Source organism: Podarcis vaucheri (genome assembly GCF_965113315.1).
Source record: "Podarcis vaucheri genome assembly, chromosome: 6".
NCBI lineage: Eukaryota > Metazoa > Chordata > Lepidosauria > Squamata > Lacertidae > Podarcis > Podarcis vaucheri.
The window spans coordinates 80,617,540-80,634,154 of record NC_138764.1 but is presented as its reverse complement, the minus strand read 5'-3'; the positions used below and the strand labels follow the sequence as shown (position 1 = coordinate 80,634,154).

The 16,615-nt window shown below is 37.7% G+C and overlaps 1 protein-coding gene across 16 annotated transcripts in view; it reads left to right on the top strand.

The window, feature by feature from the left end:
* PTPRT (protein tyrosine phosphatase receptor type T) overlaps window positions 1-16,615 on the top strand; it is a 620,908-nt gene that overhangs the window by 504,754 nt on the left and 99,539 nt on the right. For 9 of the 16 annotated variants that reach the window (XM_082225799.1, XM_082225800.1, XM_082225808.1 and 6 more), the window contains one exon: window positions 13,756-13,891. In XM_082225799.1, the coding sequence (XP_082081925.1) occupies window positions 13,756-13,891 (136 nt within the window). Of the gene's footprint in view, window positions 1-13,755; window positions 13,892-14,915; window positions 14,937-16,615 lie in introns of all 16 variants that reach the window. The other 7 variants (XM_082225807.1, XM_082225801.1, XM_082225804.1 and 4 more) reach the window with 1 other exon arrangement.

Genomic DNA, 16,615 nt, shown 5'->3' with positions numbered 1-16,615 from the left:
TTTTTAAATACTTTCTGCATTACGCCATCTCAAATCCAATTTGAATGTTTACATGTAGTAGTTAAGTGGATTGCTGCACTTAGAATGGCACCCAGAACCACGTGGAGATAACATGGTATTGCCAAACTATCCTTGAAATGTTAATTATGGTTCAGGTCCTAACGCCAAGAGAGGGTGACTCATCTTTTCATTGATTCCATTTCTAGATACCTTTCTAGTAGACAATTAAAACGTGAAGGCCACTGGTACTACTATTCCACTCTCTGGAAAGTAGCAGGCAGAAAGGTCATGAGTGGCTTTTGAAGTGATGCTATAAGATATCCTTTCAGGATATCTGCTGAAATGTTTGGAAGGATTACATCAGCAGACATGCAGTCCAATTTTCAACTTGCACATCTGAGAAAATATATTGATGGCATTCTTAAAGCCGTTTCTCAATAGATGTTGTCATGGCCATATCCATGCACACAGCAGGGCATACTGAACTACACACAACATGCACACCAGTGGGATAGCCCCTGGAAGCACAAGAGTAATTTGCTAAAGGGCTAAATCTCTATAAATTGGCCAAGCTTGTCAGCATTATATTGGGATACGAGATAATGAAGTCTGCGTTCTATCCAGAGTTTCTTTGTTACCTGTCACCCAGTTCAGGCACCTCTCAGCTAATTCAGACGCCTGTATCTTTAAGATTTCCAAAACTATGAAAGGAAAAACATATTGGTGTTTTTACTCTTACTTCACGAGGAAGGTGATGAAACCTGAACAACATCCCTAGAGCTAACGTCTTCAAGAGACAGCCCTCCGTTTCCCAATCTCCAGATCTCGTCGTCTTCCGTCTTCTTCTTCTTCTTCTTCTTCTTCTTCTTCTTCTTCTTCCCCCCTTCTATCCTGAATTACAGTCATGACCTGTTTCCACTAGTTCTTACTGAGCTGTTGTGCAATATGAAGTGCTGACGTATTCGAGCATTCTGGATTGGGTAGATGAGCCATATTCACTTACAAGTTGAATGCTTAAGGATGGGAGAGGATAGTATGTGCCTCTGCAAATACTGAGAAATGCCATCCCTGGTCATGGAAAGAACCTTCTGAGCATTGAATATAGACTCTATGACATACATGCATTAAACTAATCATACATAGATACAGAGTGTGGACAGTGTATGTGATTCTGCTTTCTGGCATTACAAGCAAAAAATGATAGGAATAATAAACTAGCTTAGAAAATGGGAGGAAATAACTATTCCTCCTTGTCTCAGAAGAGTTGAGGCTAGAGGATCTTTGGTGTGGTTAATAAGTTTTGGTGTGGGTGTTGTTTGTAGACTGTAGTCTGACAGTACTATTTGATTGTGAACTGCACATGAGAACTGGGAAGAATTTTCTATTCATTTTGGTTTGGCTCTTATTCTTGCAGAAATATTCAACAGCAGTGGATCAGGTAGATAAATAAAATGCTACCGAATGAGTTCCTTGAAATATGGATCCTATTTTGTTTAATGCTTTATTAGCAAAAAGCCATTCCATGAAATAGCTGCTTTGGAGTGCATAGTATTAGCAGCTTGCTCTTCGAAGACCTTTCCCACTGTCTTTAATGGGGGGGGGCAATTCTGTGCACTTATTGTCACTGTGTGCACATGGAAGTGTTTGCGACAAAGTCAATGGAAAAGTCATATGACACAGGAAGAGCATATACTAAACTTAGTGCACATTGAATCAGTGACAGGAGCTCAAAAATGCACAGAGACCTTAATGTACTGATTGCAACACATAAAATCAATTTCCTGTAAAATAAAAAGGAAATTCAGGTTGAACCCTCTCCTCAATCAATACATGAATAACTTTGCAACATCAGAAAGCTGTTCTTTAAAAAGGTTGCTCGTTTAATAGGTCTTGTTCATTCAGATTAAATTAGAACAGCTCTATTGTATTCCAGCTTCGTAGACAGATAATGCATCCTTAAAACAGACCTAGTCTCATGTCAAATTTATTATTGCAATTTATCTTTTTACACTTGAATGCTATTCCTTTGACAGGTCTATTTCATTACAAACTCATTTTCAAATGGCTTGCTGCATTTCATCCTAGGCTTGATCCATGAATATTTTCCTTCTGTCACTTCTATTCTTTCCAAAAGATATTTTGAGTGTAGGCTCCTGTATCACCATGATGAAGTATTAGCAACAATGGTTTCTAGAACTCTTACCAAGTGATATCCTAGGTCAGAAAAGCAAATCTGCTGAAATGCACATATTTGTTTGGTTTACGGGGACACTTTTCTCCAGAACTTCAGCGCCCTGCCTTTCCAACTTGTTTGAAACGTACATGTTGAGAACTTGCTGCTTCTGCAGCATAGTCTTACAAATGAAATGAATGCCAGCCTAATTGAGTTGGGGGGAAGAGAATTGGAGGCATTCTGACATCACTAGATCCAGAAATAGAAAACAGGCTATAGGAGTACGTTTGAAGATGACATAGACAACATCTCCATTTATTATAACAAATGGAGTACATGAAAAAGGTCTTTAGCTCAGCCAAGGCATCTAGCACCCCTCTGCATTGCATAAAGCTTTATCCAGATGACTGCCATAAGCATCAAGGCAAAAGGGTGCATCAAACCAGAAGGAATATTACAGCTTTAAAAGAGTATATCTATGAACAGTCACTGGATTGACATTCTCTTAATAATTTACATGCCTTAGCACCTTTGCTTGAGGTGTGCTCGCCTGATCCCGAAGGAGAAAAGCTGTTTCACTGGAACAACATGAATTACAATTGTTCATTCTCTCTGGGTTGCTTCAAAAGGTTACCATGAATATATGATTGTCATTAAATGTCCATAAAGTTAAGCTTCCAAAGGCATGACAAGCCCGAAGCTATTATTATTAATACATGATGCCATAGTTTCTTAAATAGATTTCTCTGGGAGCCCATCACCCGCTGCAGCCATTATTATTATTAATGCATTTAGGTTCTTATTTCAGGTATAACGTCTAAGAACTCTGTAACAGCAATAGACTTTTAATAATGATGAAAGAAAGAGGCAGCTGTTGAAAAGAGAGGGCCTAGCTAGCAACCCACCCACACAACATGAGTATCTTAAGAATACATGGGGTTGTGGCTGATATTGCAGTCCGGAAGTGTTTTCATGGAAGATTCGCTTTGTTTGAATTGGTGCCTTCACTTAAAGATCAAACAAGTGGCTGTTGCAGTTTGAGCATCTGCAGATAAGATGTTTTCCTTGGGCCCAAGGGGAAAAGGGGGGAAGAATCAAAAACCAAGAGGAGCAAGAGGTGAAACCTCAAAATGGTGCTAAACACCAAATCATTATAACGTACGGTTCTTATACTGAAAAACCCAGTGTGTTTCATTTGCCTTCTGCCCATTTCACCCACACCACACAGGACTGTAAGGAGGCTCAGATGTCATTTCAAGCTCCATCTCTCCATAGAACACTTAACTGAAGTTATTTGCTATGCAGTATCCGCCAAAGATTATTTCCCATCTGGGTTGGTGAGAAGGAAAACATTTCAGTGCTTGGAGCCCTTTGATATGTAAACCAAACACTACTGAGATGAAATGGCTTCCTTTTGACTCCAGGGATGATTGCAGGTTCTATAGTGCCAACAGTTGTACTTAAGTAGGCTTTGTTCCCCCCCTGGAGTGAGGAGGATCAAAAAGAAGCACCTTTCCCAACATATATTGTCAGCTGGAACAGGCAAATTGGGCACAAAAGACCAGAGCATTTCCAACAATTCATCCCAACAAGCAACAAAAGTGTGCAATTATTACATCAGCCTTTAATGTAATGCCATTCTGTTTTCTCCGCCTTATTTGTGAACTTGGGTGGCTGTGGTGATATCAGAACCTTCGTTAATTTTCTCTTATGTCATAGGAACAAGATACAACTTTCACTCTTATCTCTGTATCATATATATTCTTATAAATTCATTCCCCCCCCTTAGTTTGTGATTTCAACTTTAGCTAAGAAATCTTTGGCTCATTGTCTGTATGGCATGCCTTAATATCCTAAACTTTTCTTCTCTAGTTACTTCTGTGTAATGCACCAAGTTATTTTTAAAGGAAATTCATTTTACATATTACAACATCTTCTGAGAAGACAAATACTTAGCCTGCTAGTTTCTTACTTCCAGATTGTACTACAATCCGTTAACTCTCCAGCTGAAAAAGCCAATTTAAATATTTCCCAAGAATCTTAGCTAGGACCTAAGCTCCTTATGCCTGCCTTTCTTTTTTATTTGATATCCCCCTTGTTGTTATTTAGTCATGTCCGACTCTTCGTGACCCCATGGACCAGAGCACGCCAGGCACTCCTGTCTTCTACTGCCTCCCACAATTTGGTCAAACTCATGTTAGTAGCTTCAATATCCCCCTACATATGCACATATCATTCTATTGCACAGCCAAAATATGCAGCAGAGTCTGTAGGAAGTCTAGGCTGCTCCATTTTCCTATGCTAAGCTAAATTCATTAAAAAATGGCATGTGTAACCACATTCATATCTATGGCTATAAAAACAAATCTTCATGGGATGTTCTTGGAGTTGTGCTGGGGGCTCCTTCAATGGAAGTTGGTTTGTATTTCTCTTTTCCAAGAACTTCCCATAAGCACTGTTTGTACATGGAGTTGGACACATAGCATACCTTGGGACTGGATTTTGCTTTTCATCTTTTGTTCTGTTTCCCCATTCAGTTACTTTATAGTTAAGAAATGTGACGGCTAACACCTGCTGATCATTTTGTGCATGTATGTATGCATATATTCATGGTGGGAGCAGCTTAAAAGTTGCTAAAAGGAATCTTCCCAGCAAAAAGTGATATAAAAGTTTTGAAAAATATCTAATTGTTACAGGAATGCTATCAGATCCTCCCTACGATTGATTTTATTTTTTTATAAGATTTTTTATTGGTTTTACAGATTTTTTAAGACAATACAAACATATAAGAAGACATACAAACACGTATAGTTTCATAACCTTTTTTCATAAACCGTGTTTCTCCGACTTCCCCATACCTCCCCTTTCTGCATCCCAATGTCCAAAAGTTTTTAGCAACTCTAAGTACATCTGTCAGTCCTCTGTCCTCTTACACTTTTCATCTAATCTTATTTTGCTGTAACCCTTTCTTACTCAAACCTCGACATTCTAACATTCAGTAAGTTTATAGTAGTCCTTAAGGTAAATCTTAAATTTCTTCCATTCTTCTTCCGCCGTCTCCTTTCCCCGATCGCGGATTCTGCCAGTCATCTCAGCTAATGTCATATAGTCCATCACTTTCATCTGCCATTCTTCCAAGGTGGGTAGATCTTGTGTCTTCCAATATTTTGCGATGAGTATTCTTGCTGCTGTTGTAGCATACATAAAGAAAGTTCTGTCCCTCTTTGACACCACTTGGCCGACAATGCCCAAGAGAAAGGCCTCTGGTTTTTTAAGAAAAGTACATTTAAGTACCTTTTTCATTTCATTATATATCGTTTCCCAGAAAGCCTTAATCTTCGGGCATGTCCACCAAAGGTGATAGAAAGTACCTTCAGTTTCTTTACATTTCCAACACTTATTATCAGGCAAATGATAAATTTTTGCTAGCTTGACTGGGGTCATGTACCACCTGTAAACCATTTTCATAATATTTTCCTTTAAGGCATTACATGCCGTAAATTTAATACCGGTGTTCCACAACCATTCCCAGTCAGCAGACATGATGTTATGACCAATATCCTGTGCCCACTTAATCATAGCCGATTTAACTGTTTCATCTTGTGTATTCCATTTCAACAGCAAATTATACATTCTTGACAAGTTCTTAGTATTGGGTTCTAACAATTCAGTTTCTAATTTTGATTTTTCCACCTGGAAGCCAATTTTCCTGTCCTGTTTAAAGATCTCCATTATTTGAAAATATTGAAGCCAATCTTGTACTTTAGGTTTCATTTTCTCATAGCTTTGTAATTTCAATTTATCTCCCTCCTGTTCCAAGATTTCCCAATACTTCGGCCATCCGACCTCCATATTGAGTTTCTTCACTGCCTTAGCCTCCACGGGTGAGACCCATCTAGGGGTTTTGTTTTCCAACAGATCTTTATATCTTATCCAGACATTAAACAATGCTTTTCTAACAATATGGTTTTTAAAGGCCCTATGCACCTTAATTTTATCATACCATAGATATGCATGCCAACCAAATGCATTATTAAAACCTTCCAAATCCAAAATGTCTGTGTTCTCGAGGAGCATCCACTCTTTCAGCCAGCAAAATGCTGCTGCTTCATAGTACAATTTTAAGTCCGGCAGGGCAAATCCCCCTCTTTCTTTAGCATCTGTCAGTATTTTAAATTTAATTCTGGGCTTTTTGCCCTGCCAGACAAATTTCGAAATATCTTTCTGCCACCTCTTGAAACAGTCCATCTTGTCGAGAATCTGCAAAGTTTGGAACAAAAATAACATTCTAGGCAATACATTCATCTTTATCACTGCAATTCGGCCTAACATTGACAATTTCAAATTTGACCATATTTCTAGATCTTTTTTAATTTCTGACCAACATTTTTCATAGTTGTCCTTATACAAGTTCAATTTTTTTGATGTCAAATAAACCCCTAGATATTTCACCTTCTTAACCAATGTCAGTCCTGTCTCTTCTTGAAATTTCTCCTTCTCCATGGCTGTTAAGTTTTTTTCTATGACTTTAGTTTTTTGTTTGTTCTATTTAAATCCAGCTACCTGGCCGAATAGCTGGAATATCTCCAACACCCTTTTTGTGCTAGTGTCAGGCTCTTGTAAGGTCAATACTAAGTCATCTGCAAATGCCCTTAACTTATAGTGTTTATCTCCGACCTGTACACCTTTAACCTGCTGGTCATTTCTAATCATGTTCAGCAACACCTCCAGAACTGAAATAAAAAGCAGTGGGGAAATAGGGCATCCCTGTCGTGTTCCTTTTTCTATCCTGAGTTCCTCAGTTACCACATTATTTACAATTAACTTAGCTTTTTGTTCAGAGTATATCGCACCCAGACCATTCTCAAATCCTTGGCCTACCCCCATCCCGTGAAGATTCTTTTTCATAAATCTCCAAGAAATGTTGTCAAAGGCTTTCTCCGCATCCACAAAAATCAGCACTGCTTTAGTGTTAATTTTCACCTCTAGCAATTCCAAGATGTCTATTATATTCCTTACATTGTCTGATAGGTGTCTTTTTGGGAGAAAGCCTGCTTGGTCTTTATGAATCTTCTCCATCAACACTCTTTTAAACCTTTTTGCCAAAATGTCTGCAAAAATTTTGTAATCCACATTAAGTAATGATATTGGGCGGTAGTTCTTGAGTTGAGTCTTTTCAGTTTCTGTCTTTGGTATGAGTGAAATATACGCTTCTTTCCACGATTCTGGTGCCCTTTTCCCCTCTAAGATCTCATTACAGACTTCCTTTAAGGGATAAACCAGCCACTCCTTCAGAGATTTGTAATATCTGGAAGTCAATCCATCTGGCCCTGGAGATTTGCCCAGTTGCATGTCTTGAATGGCACCCTCTATCTCTTGTTCTGTTATTCTCTGGTTTAGATCCACCTTGCTTTGATGAGAGATCTTTTGTAATCCATATTTATTAAGGAATTTGTCTATATCCTCTTGATTTTGTGGTCCTTGAGAGTAAAGTTTTTTAAAATAACTCAAAAAGCAGTTTCTGATCTCGTTAGGTTTAGATATGTTCTTTCCATCCACTTCTAGGTTTGTAACTGTATTTAATTTCTGTCTTTTCTTCAATTGCCATGCCAGAAGTTTGCCGCATTTATCCGCCGATTCAAATGTCTTTTGTTTCATTTGTTTTATCTTCCATTCAATCTCTTGGTTCATCAATTCCATATATTGTGTTTGATATAACTTAATCTCTCTCAAGATCTCCTGAGACTTCGGTTTTGATCTTAGTTTTTTCTCTCCTTCTTTTATCTTTTCCAAAATCTTTTCCTTCTTCTCACTCTGCTTTCTCTTTTTAATTGAGTTTTGTTGAATCAAAAATCCTCGCATCACCGCTTTACTTGCGTCCCAGATCACTCTTTTTTCCACATCGGCCTTTAGGTTTATTTCAAAGTAATCCTTTAAAGTTTTTGGGGCCTTCATGTGGATCTCTTTATCTCGAAACAGGGTGTCATTCATCCTCCATCTGAATTGACCAGTTGTTGTAGTTTTCATTTCCATCTTCAAGGCATTATGGTTGGAGCAAGTTTTTGGACAGATTTCTATTTTCTTGATCTTTGGAGCCATCCCATCTGCCTACGATTGATTTTAATCCTTGTTAACTAAGTAGCTTAAAAATGTGTCATCTTCATATCCTAAAATAAGAATTATGAATTAAATATTTTATTCATCAAAGCCATAAATAGGATTTAGCTGCTTTTCATTTTATCAGCATCTCAAGGATCAGTTTAGCATCTTCTACGCGTCTCCGCAGAATTCTCTTGATCACATTAGTATGAATAAAACTCAGTATTAACTAGTAGAATAGAATGGAGGAATGTAGTGAACTGTAATGAAACTTACCACGTATTGCGTAGGAAGTGCACCAAAACATCCTTAGTATAACACATCGGCTAAGGAATGAAAAGTGAATGTAGGAAACCACTTTAAAGCAAATCAGATAATTGGAGCACCTAGCTCTCCAGCATTATATGCAATAGTCTGTTTAAATGCTGGGGGGTGAATGTCACTGAGCTACATCCCTTTTCCACAGCCAAGGATTGCCCTATTTCTCCCTGTATTTCAAATTTACTTGTGTGTTTATTTATTTTTGAAACATTTCTATGGTGCCTTTCAGTTTTGTGCTTGCAAAAGCAGCTTACGAGAATTTAAAATTAGTTAAAAGATGCAGAGAAACACATATCAAGAATGAAAAATGTCAGGGATCCTTTCCTACAAATGTTAGTGACCCCATTGAAGAAAAGGAGCTTACCCATGTACATAATTGACATAAATTGGTGAGGAATGTACTCTGTCCTCATGATACTAAGGAATCCTTGCAGCAGAAGGAAACGCAGAAGCATAAGAGGTCAGTCTTCGACAGTTTTATAGGATAAAAAGAAGTTTTCTACTTCTTTGTTTCAGCTTGGGACCTAAAGAGGGCCACAGAACTGGACTTGGACTCGGAGGACACATGACTCTGAGCTCAATTTCCACACCATAAGGAGCCTAGGATTCTCTGCTGCTGAAATTTGGCAGCAAGGAACAGAGATTTTCCTTGAAGGGCACTTGCTGTCCCCGATGATCATCTCAGTGACAACTGTTGATAGTTTATGAAGATTGGCCTCCTCTTTTTTATGTTTTTATTATTTTCTTCCTTAAACAATATTTTCAACAATGCAATAACAAACATAAAACTTTCTGCTCTGCCGAGCATACGACTTCCCTCCTTCCCTTCAGCAGGTTTTCCACTTTCAAGTCCTGTCTCAAATTTTAGTTCTTTCACTTCTATTATCCACATTGTAGGAGTTATTTCAATCCTGCCAATGTCTTCAGATTTTTGCAATTATGATTCAAATATACAATAAATTTACTCCAGTCCCTTTGAAATTTTTGATCGTCCTGGTCCTGAATCCTGCAGGTCAGTCTGGCCAATTCTGCAAAGTCCATCATCTTCGCCCGCCACTCTGCAATCGTAGGTACTTCCTGTAACTTGCACTTTGGGGCCATTAAAGTTCTCGCTACTGCTGTGGCGTACATAAATAGTCTTTGATCTATCTTCGCAATTTCCTCTCCCATCAAACCTACAAAAAATGCTTCCGGTTTTTTGAGAAAGGTATATCTAAACATCTATTTTTAGTTCATTGTAGATCAATTCCCAAAATGTTTTTACTTTATCACACGTCCACCACATATGATAAAAGTCTCTGTCTGATTCTTTGCATTTCAAAGACTGGCCTCAGAGTGAATTACTCTCAAATCCCATTATCTGTATGTGTTTAATTACTTCTTTTATTTTTTCTCAAAACAATACCTCATGTCACCAGCAGTGAATATCTTCAGGAAAATTTACGTTAGATGAAAATTTTGCACGTGTAGTTCAAATTCTAAAACAATTCACCATTAACTTGGCAGTCATTACAGCGCCAGGTGTGTTCATGGCCAAAATCAAAAGAATTAGTTAGAAAGGTTGAAAGCTCTAGAGAGTTTTGAAACCTAACATCCTGACACAATTCAAATGTCTTTTATCAAAGTTGCATGTGTAGCTCTATGTGTTAGATTGATGGGTTTTGAAATTGTATGGATATCATTTCAGTTGTACACTTGATAAATGATCTATCACCTTAAGACATATTATTTTCTGGGTTAATGAGATTTGTGACTTTTGGGCAACAGTAGCAACAAACTTTTGAGATTCCATCTGAAAAGGACAATTCTCAAATGTATGTAACTTCGTCATGCAAATCAAGATATGCAAAAGCCTCATGCAAAGAACATGAGGAAACTTTAGCGACATTGAACCAAGTGAAATTAATTGAAAAACATATACATTCTCTTTGAGTATAAATACCAAGGTTAGGTGATACTACAGTTCATAATGAAGAAAACAAAGACACAAAACACATAAAGGAGGATTGTACAGTGTGAGTGCAAGTTCAATGATCCACCAGAATGTGCATGATTGGAGACATTAATATCTTCTGGATTCACTAGAAGCAGTGAGAGTTTGAAAACTGACTTTAATTTGCACATGTAATTTGTGGACTAAGATTGATTTTCATTTCAGTTTTGATCAGTGCTTTTTTTTCTAGAAAAAGAGGTGGGGGTACTCACCATGAGGTTCTTACACTAAGGGCCACACTTTTAACATATCCTCCAAATAAATGCAGTCACAGCTCTGACAGGAATACATGGAAAAAGCAGCCAGCTGTAGAACCATAGAATTTTAGAGGGACTCTGTTTCTGATCATTATTTTTATCTAGCAAGGCATGTTTTCCTTTACATTTGGAACATATATGCAGCAGAGCATTCTGCAATGTGATGTGAAACTTTATTGATCAATTTGATGAACAGCTACTTGTACTCCACACATTATGGGGTATTATATACACCCTGAATTTACTGCAATTTGTTCTTTCGATATTCCACATTTACTCAAATGTGCTCAGCACAACAGATGCTTTTATAGTCGACTATACCCAGAACTATATTGATCATGTATGATCTCCACATGCTTCTTGGGACTGCTCCATTATGAAAGCAGCTCTTCTGCTGTCAAACAAATAACTATATAGAAACCTGAGGGAACTTCATATTGGAAGACTTCTGGTACTGTGTGTGGGGAAAAATCAGTTTGGGTGGATGGAGTATGTGTGTGTGTGTGTGAGAGAGAGAGAGAGAGAGAGAGAGAGAGAGAAGAGAAATCCCTTTTGCACTCAAATGTGTATTCTAAAGGATCCTGGACAACAACATACTGCCATATTTCCTTTCCATTTTCTTAGCATATTTCTCTTAACCAAATAATACTGCTCTAGCCATGTGATATAATGGGAATATGTATCATTATTAATTTTTTACATTGGGCTATATAAAATTTGGAAAAATCATTGCAAGTCTTTACAGAAGATTTCTGGACAAGCTCTGATGCCGATAATATAAATTTTCTTCAAGCATATAATTCCTAACAACAGCTTAGGGCTTTGAGCAAGAATGGCAATAGGTACTGACAGTGCTAATTATGGGCAGGGAATTCTGTTGTGTCATTTTACAGCTCAGCATTATCTTCAAAGAATTCTGGTGGCTGGAATCTACTTTCTGAGCACCTACCCAGATTTTGATTTGATACTGCCCAAAGCAACACTTAGAATCTAGTTTTCGTCTGACCATCTCAGTTGTCACAGAGAGATTCTACACTTATTTTTGCTTGGTCACTTGCTATTCTTCCTCCATAGCCTTTCTAGATTATTCTGTCATATAGCATCCCTTTAATATGGCCCTTCTGCTGAGGATAGCCTTCCTAGTCTATTTGAGAAGTTAGTTATTGCAGAAGTGGGAGGATGAGCTGTGAAAAGGTGTGAAACATGTAGGTCCTACCTGTGATTTTGAGATAAATGCACAATCCATATTTTTCTAAGTATGTAGCCAAATCTACCTTGTAGATCCAATCTCTCATCTTTTTTATTTACTCACTTTCTTTTCACAGCCACTCAAAATGACTTTCAATAAACAATGCAGCATAATGCAAACAAGACTCTTCCACTGTAGATTGATAGCTGAAGACTCTTCATATTCTTCTGTTGGTTCTCCACACATCCTCTTAAAACATCTTCTTTCATTGGCTTTGCTTCTAGCTTCATTTCATTTTGTTTAAATGCCTCCAGATCATGAAAATCTAGTTTTGCCACTGTCATCAGAATTCCCCATGATTTATTAGGAATCTCAAAGGACATAAGAAGCTCCTTTGATATTACAAAATGCTCTTGGACAATTGTTTGAGATGGATGAAATACATTTTATTCAAATGGTCATCTAGTGACCAGTATTTGGAGACATTCATCAATGGGGTATAAGGCTTTTAAGAGTTCTACGGGCCAGCTCAAAGGTTGGGTAGAATTAGGACAGTGTTTTAAATTTCTGGCAGGCATCCCCCAGCCTGAGAGCTAACAGTTAAGTAGGGATGGAAGAGAAAACCATTGGGTTTGTATTTTAATGATAATTTACCCAATTTGCACTTCTCAGATCAATACAAAAACCAAAATACAGCTTGCCTTTGAATTTTGTACTTCTGTGAATTTTGTAATGCAGTTCTCCGATCAATGCATGCATACAAACATGTGTCTTAGTGGAAAGAGCATGCAAAAATGCATAAATGAGTGAAAGCAATGTACAAAAATGCATTCTCCTATGGAAAAACTGCTTGTCAGAATGCATACATTAGGCAAAAGGTGCATATATTTGGAGGAATGTTCACAAATATGTGGACAAATTTTCACAAGAAAAAATGAATGTGAAAATGGGGTGAATTGAACTTAGGACTAGAAAAATGAGAAACTAACATAAAGCAAAATCAAGAGATTTGCTCATCCCTACTTGAAATATTTGCTGGTTGTAAAGAGAGAAGATTTAGGGTACCTGTTGAAGTCTTATTAGGTGGACAGAGCCAGGTTCATATTCTCCCACTTTCCAGCCATTAAGCTTTGGCAATTCAGATAGTGTTCAATGATTTTTGGTGTTGGTGATGAGGAGACAGGACAGTTGTTGAAACCAGTAGAATGTGATGTGGGAATGTCAATTTTAATTGTTTTATAGAAACTAGTCAAAGTGAACTTTGTCGCAAAGAGCATGTAAAGTAGAGACATAAGGATCTAAGGAAATAAAACTTTTCCATTTCATTTCAGTCATCGCTCAATATTCCATAGTTTTGATATCTACAATACAGAAATGTCATACTATAAGCGTGTGCTTAATGGGCCTTAAAACCATCAGATTCCCTTTGGGAGGAGGAGCTGTAAAACTATTTGGTTACATAACTTTGCAGCATTTACTTAAAGTCTGCTTGCTGTTTAGTCTCTTGTGTCAGTGTGTAATTGTATACCATCTATGAAAAAATTGCCTCATGCTACATCATACTTGGAATAAGGTTACATCTTCCTTTCTCTGATGATCTAATGCAGGACTGGTCTTCTGAAATGTTACCGTGAAATTGTTGTTGAAAAATGATTTGCCTGGGATATTTCAACAATACTTTTTATTGTCATTATTATTTCCCTTTTTTCTACAACTTCTTAAGGAGCATCTACACAGAATTCCAATGCTGTGGAGCCAGAAAAGCAGGTTGACAACACTGTGAAAATGGCAGGAGTTATAGCTGGCCTTCTGATGTTTGTAATTATCCTTCTGGGAGCAATGCTTACCATCAAGAGAAGGTAAGTTTCTAAGATCTCTAATTTGCTTTGTTTTGGGAATGGTTAATACCTTTTGTTTTAAATTTTTCGTATCTTGTTTGAGCATATTTTATGCTCATTTGGGGGAGCAGAGGCATAGATAGGCCAGGGTTGTTGTTTTTCTTAAATGGAGTTTTAGATACATGCCTGAAAAGCTAATCTGCCCTTCATGTGCTCACTGAATATGTGGGAATCACTTCTCTGTGGTTGTATCCCACTGGCTGTGATGCGTGCTGTTTGTATTTCTTGTGTGCACAATTTGATGAGGGCAATGATTTGGGTCTTTCCCGTCTCCACTGACATCTTTCTTTCTGGCATGGTAAGTGTGTGAAGAAGATAGAACATTTTGGATTTTCATTTTCCAATTTGAATGTACAAACATATAAGCATAACAAGAATACAATTGGAAGTCCTGAGTTCTAGACCCAATTCTATCACTTGGCATATCCACACTGCAGACTTATATTGGTGATGTAGTCTATTCCCTCTTCCCAGCAAATTCTGGGAATTGTACTGAAGTGTGTGTGTGTGCGCGTGGGTGCGTGCTTTCTACCAGAGTGCTCAACACTTCACCAAACTGCAATTCCCAGAATTCTTTAGTGGAGCTCTTAATAAAGCCAATATAAGCTTGTAGTTTAGATAGGGCCATCTTGTACTATCTGAGCAAGTCATTTCACTTAGCTATAAAAAGGAAACAGTGCCTCATGGAGGTGCCGAGGAACCTAATTAGCAAGCACTTCCACTCTCTCAGATGTTAAGTAGCATTTCTGTAAGTGTAGAAACAATGTTATTAAAGCTGAATTTATTCTGTTTTCATACTGGAATAGTAAATTATGAGGACATGGTCTGCGAACTATATTTTCTGATTGTGTAAGTGTTGTGTATTTAGAGAAGACAAAATATGCAAAAAATGAATGTGTATGGCGTTTCCCATCTGACTTCAATATTACAAACTGTGAAATGTGTGGGATGCTTCAAAAAACTGCCTTTCTATTCTTTTTTGAAGGAGCGGTGCAGTAGACCCAAGGTGATTATTAACCTTCTAAGTGTGGCTTGACTGTGCATGCTCACTGACAGCCATTTCCTCTGGACCGTCCATTCAGATGGACAAAGTTATTAAAAACTTGCCTGGGGGAGAGAGGTTGTCTGAGGATTTGTTTCAACCCATATATGATCTCACCACTTTCTGAAGTCGCTGCTGGCATGTGTTGGGAACAAAGTTATCAAGCAGTTCCATCCAAATCCTTTTTTTGCATCTGTATATGCTTTCTATGTGAACCACTGGCTCTCACACTCTGAACCAGCATGGCATGTCAGCTGAGTTTCCTTGCTCTCATTTTATGATCACCACACCTATCACGTACTGTGAAGTAGTGATTCCGTTGAGCTGGTATTTTAAAAGAATGGGGGGCGGGGTTGTCCTTGTTTAACACATGTCATTATTTTGACATTATACTCATATTTCCCAAAGCACAGTTTTAAAGGAAGCCCATAGTTTGCTACATCCCAGCAATGCGATGGTAACGTGAGTTTGCACATGCAAGTAGCTCAGTTTCCCATCTTTAGTCACACTGTTTGTAGTGTTGTTGTTTTAATTGTAGGAGTATGACTGCTTGATAATGATTGTAGCTATATTTGTGTTGTCACTGTGCCGTAAAAGCTGTCCTGGGACAAACAATATGGCAGGTGTAGCCAATGAGGTACCCCCCCCAAATGTTGCCAAACTACAATTCCTACAACCCCTGAGCATTGGCTGATGGGAGTTGTAGTTTAACAATGTCTGGAGGGCATCATGTTGGCTACTTATGTGTTATTGTCTCAGGAAAACCATTTCTACAACTTGTTCAATACACTTGTTCCCATTTTCTGTACACTCATTTCTGAAGAGCTGCATCTTCAGAGTTGCAAAAGCAATCACTCCACTGAGAACCATGAATAAAAGAAATGCTGATGCACTAAAGTTGACCTCAGCTTCCATTTGCTTCAGTAAATGTTGAAGATGCTTAGAAACTCTTAAGATAATATCTGCAAATACGACTTTGTACATTAGGATTAGGACATTCTTCTGTATCCTGCATTCATTTTCTTGTATTCATGCTTAAAATTCAGCCTCGTGTGTTCTGAATCCCTTATACTCTTCTGCCTCTTTAGCAGCTTTTATAATCCATGAGAGGGAAAAATAATAATCCCCTTTATTGTGAAAAGGAAATTTAACAAGAGTCCTGTGTGCTTGTCAGGTTACCAGAGCTTTTGAAATCTGATAACATCTTCCTGTGCTCTTGTTTATTGTCTCAAATTTGTCTTCATTCGTGTGAAGGAAAATAGCATTTCCCCCCTTTTGATAGGATTCTGGGAGTTTGTACTTTTTATATCTGGAATTTCTGAACCATAATAGAATGTAAAGAGGCTGGAACAAAATTACAAATAACAAAGATATTATATTTTTCTGCTACTTCTGTTTTACATTTTTAGTACAAATTTGGCAAGTATATTAAGCTAATAACAGTACAATGCTGGTTAATATTAATTCAAAAACTGGGGAGATCAATTAATTCCCTCTGATTTTAATAGTTTTAATGAGTGGCAAAGCATCACAAACCATGCTTTATCCAAATAACATTTCATATTGATTTGTTATAACTTACCTTTTTTGTTTTTTGTTTTGCTCTAAACTCCTAGAGGCATCATATGTGTGTTAAATTGCCT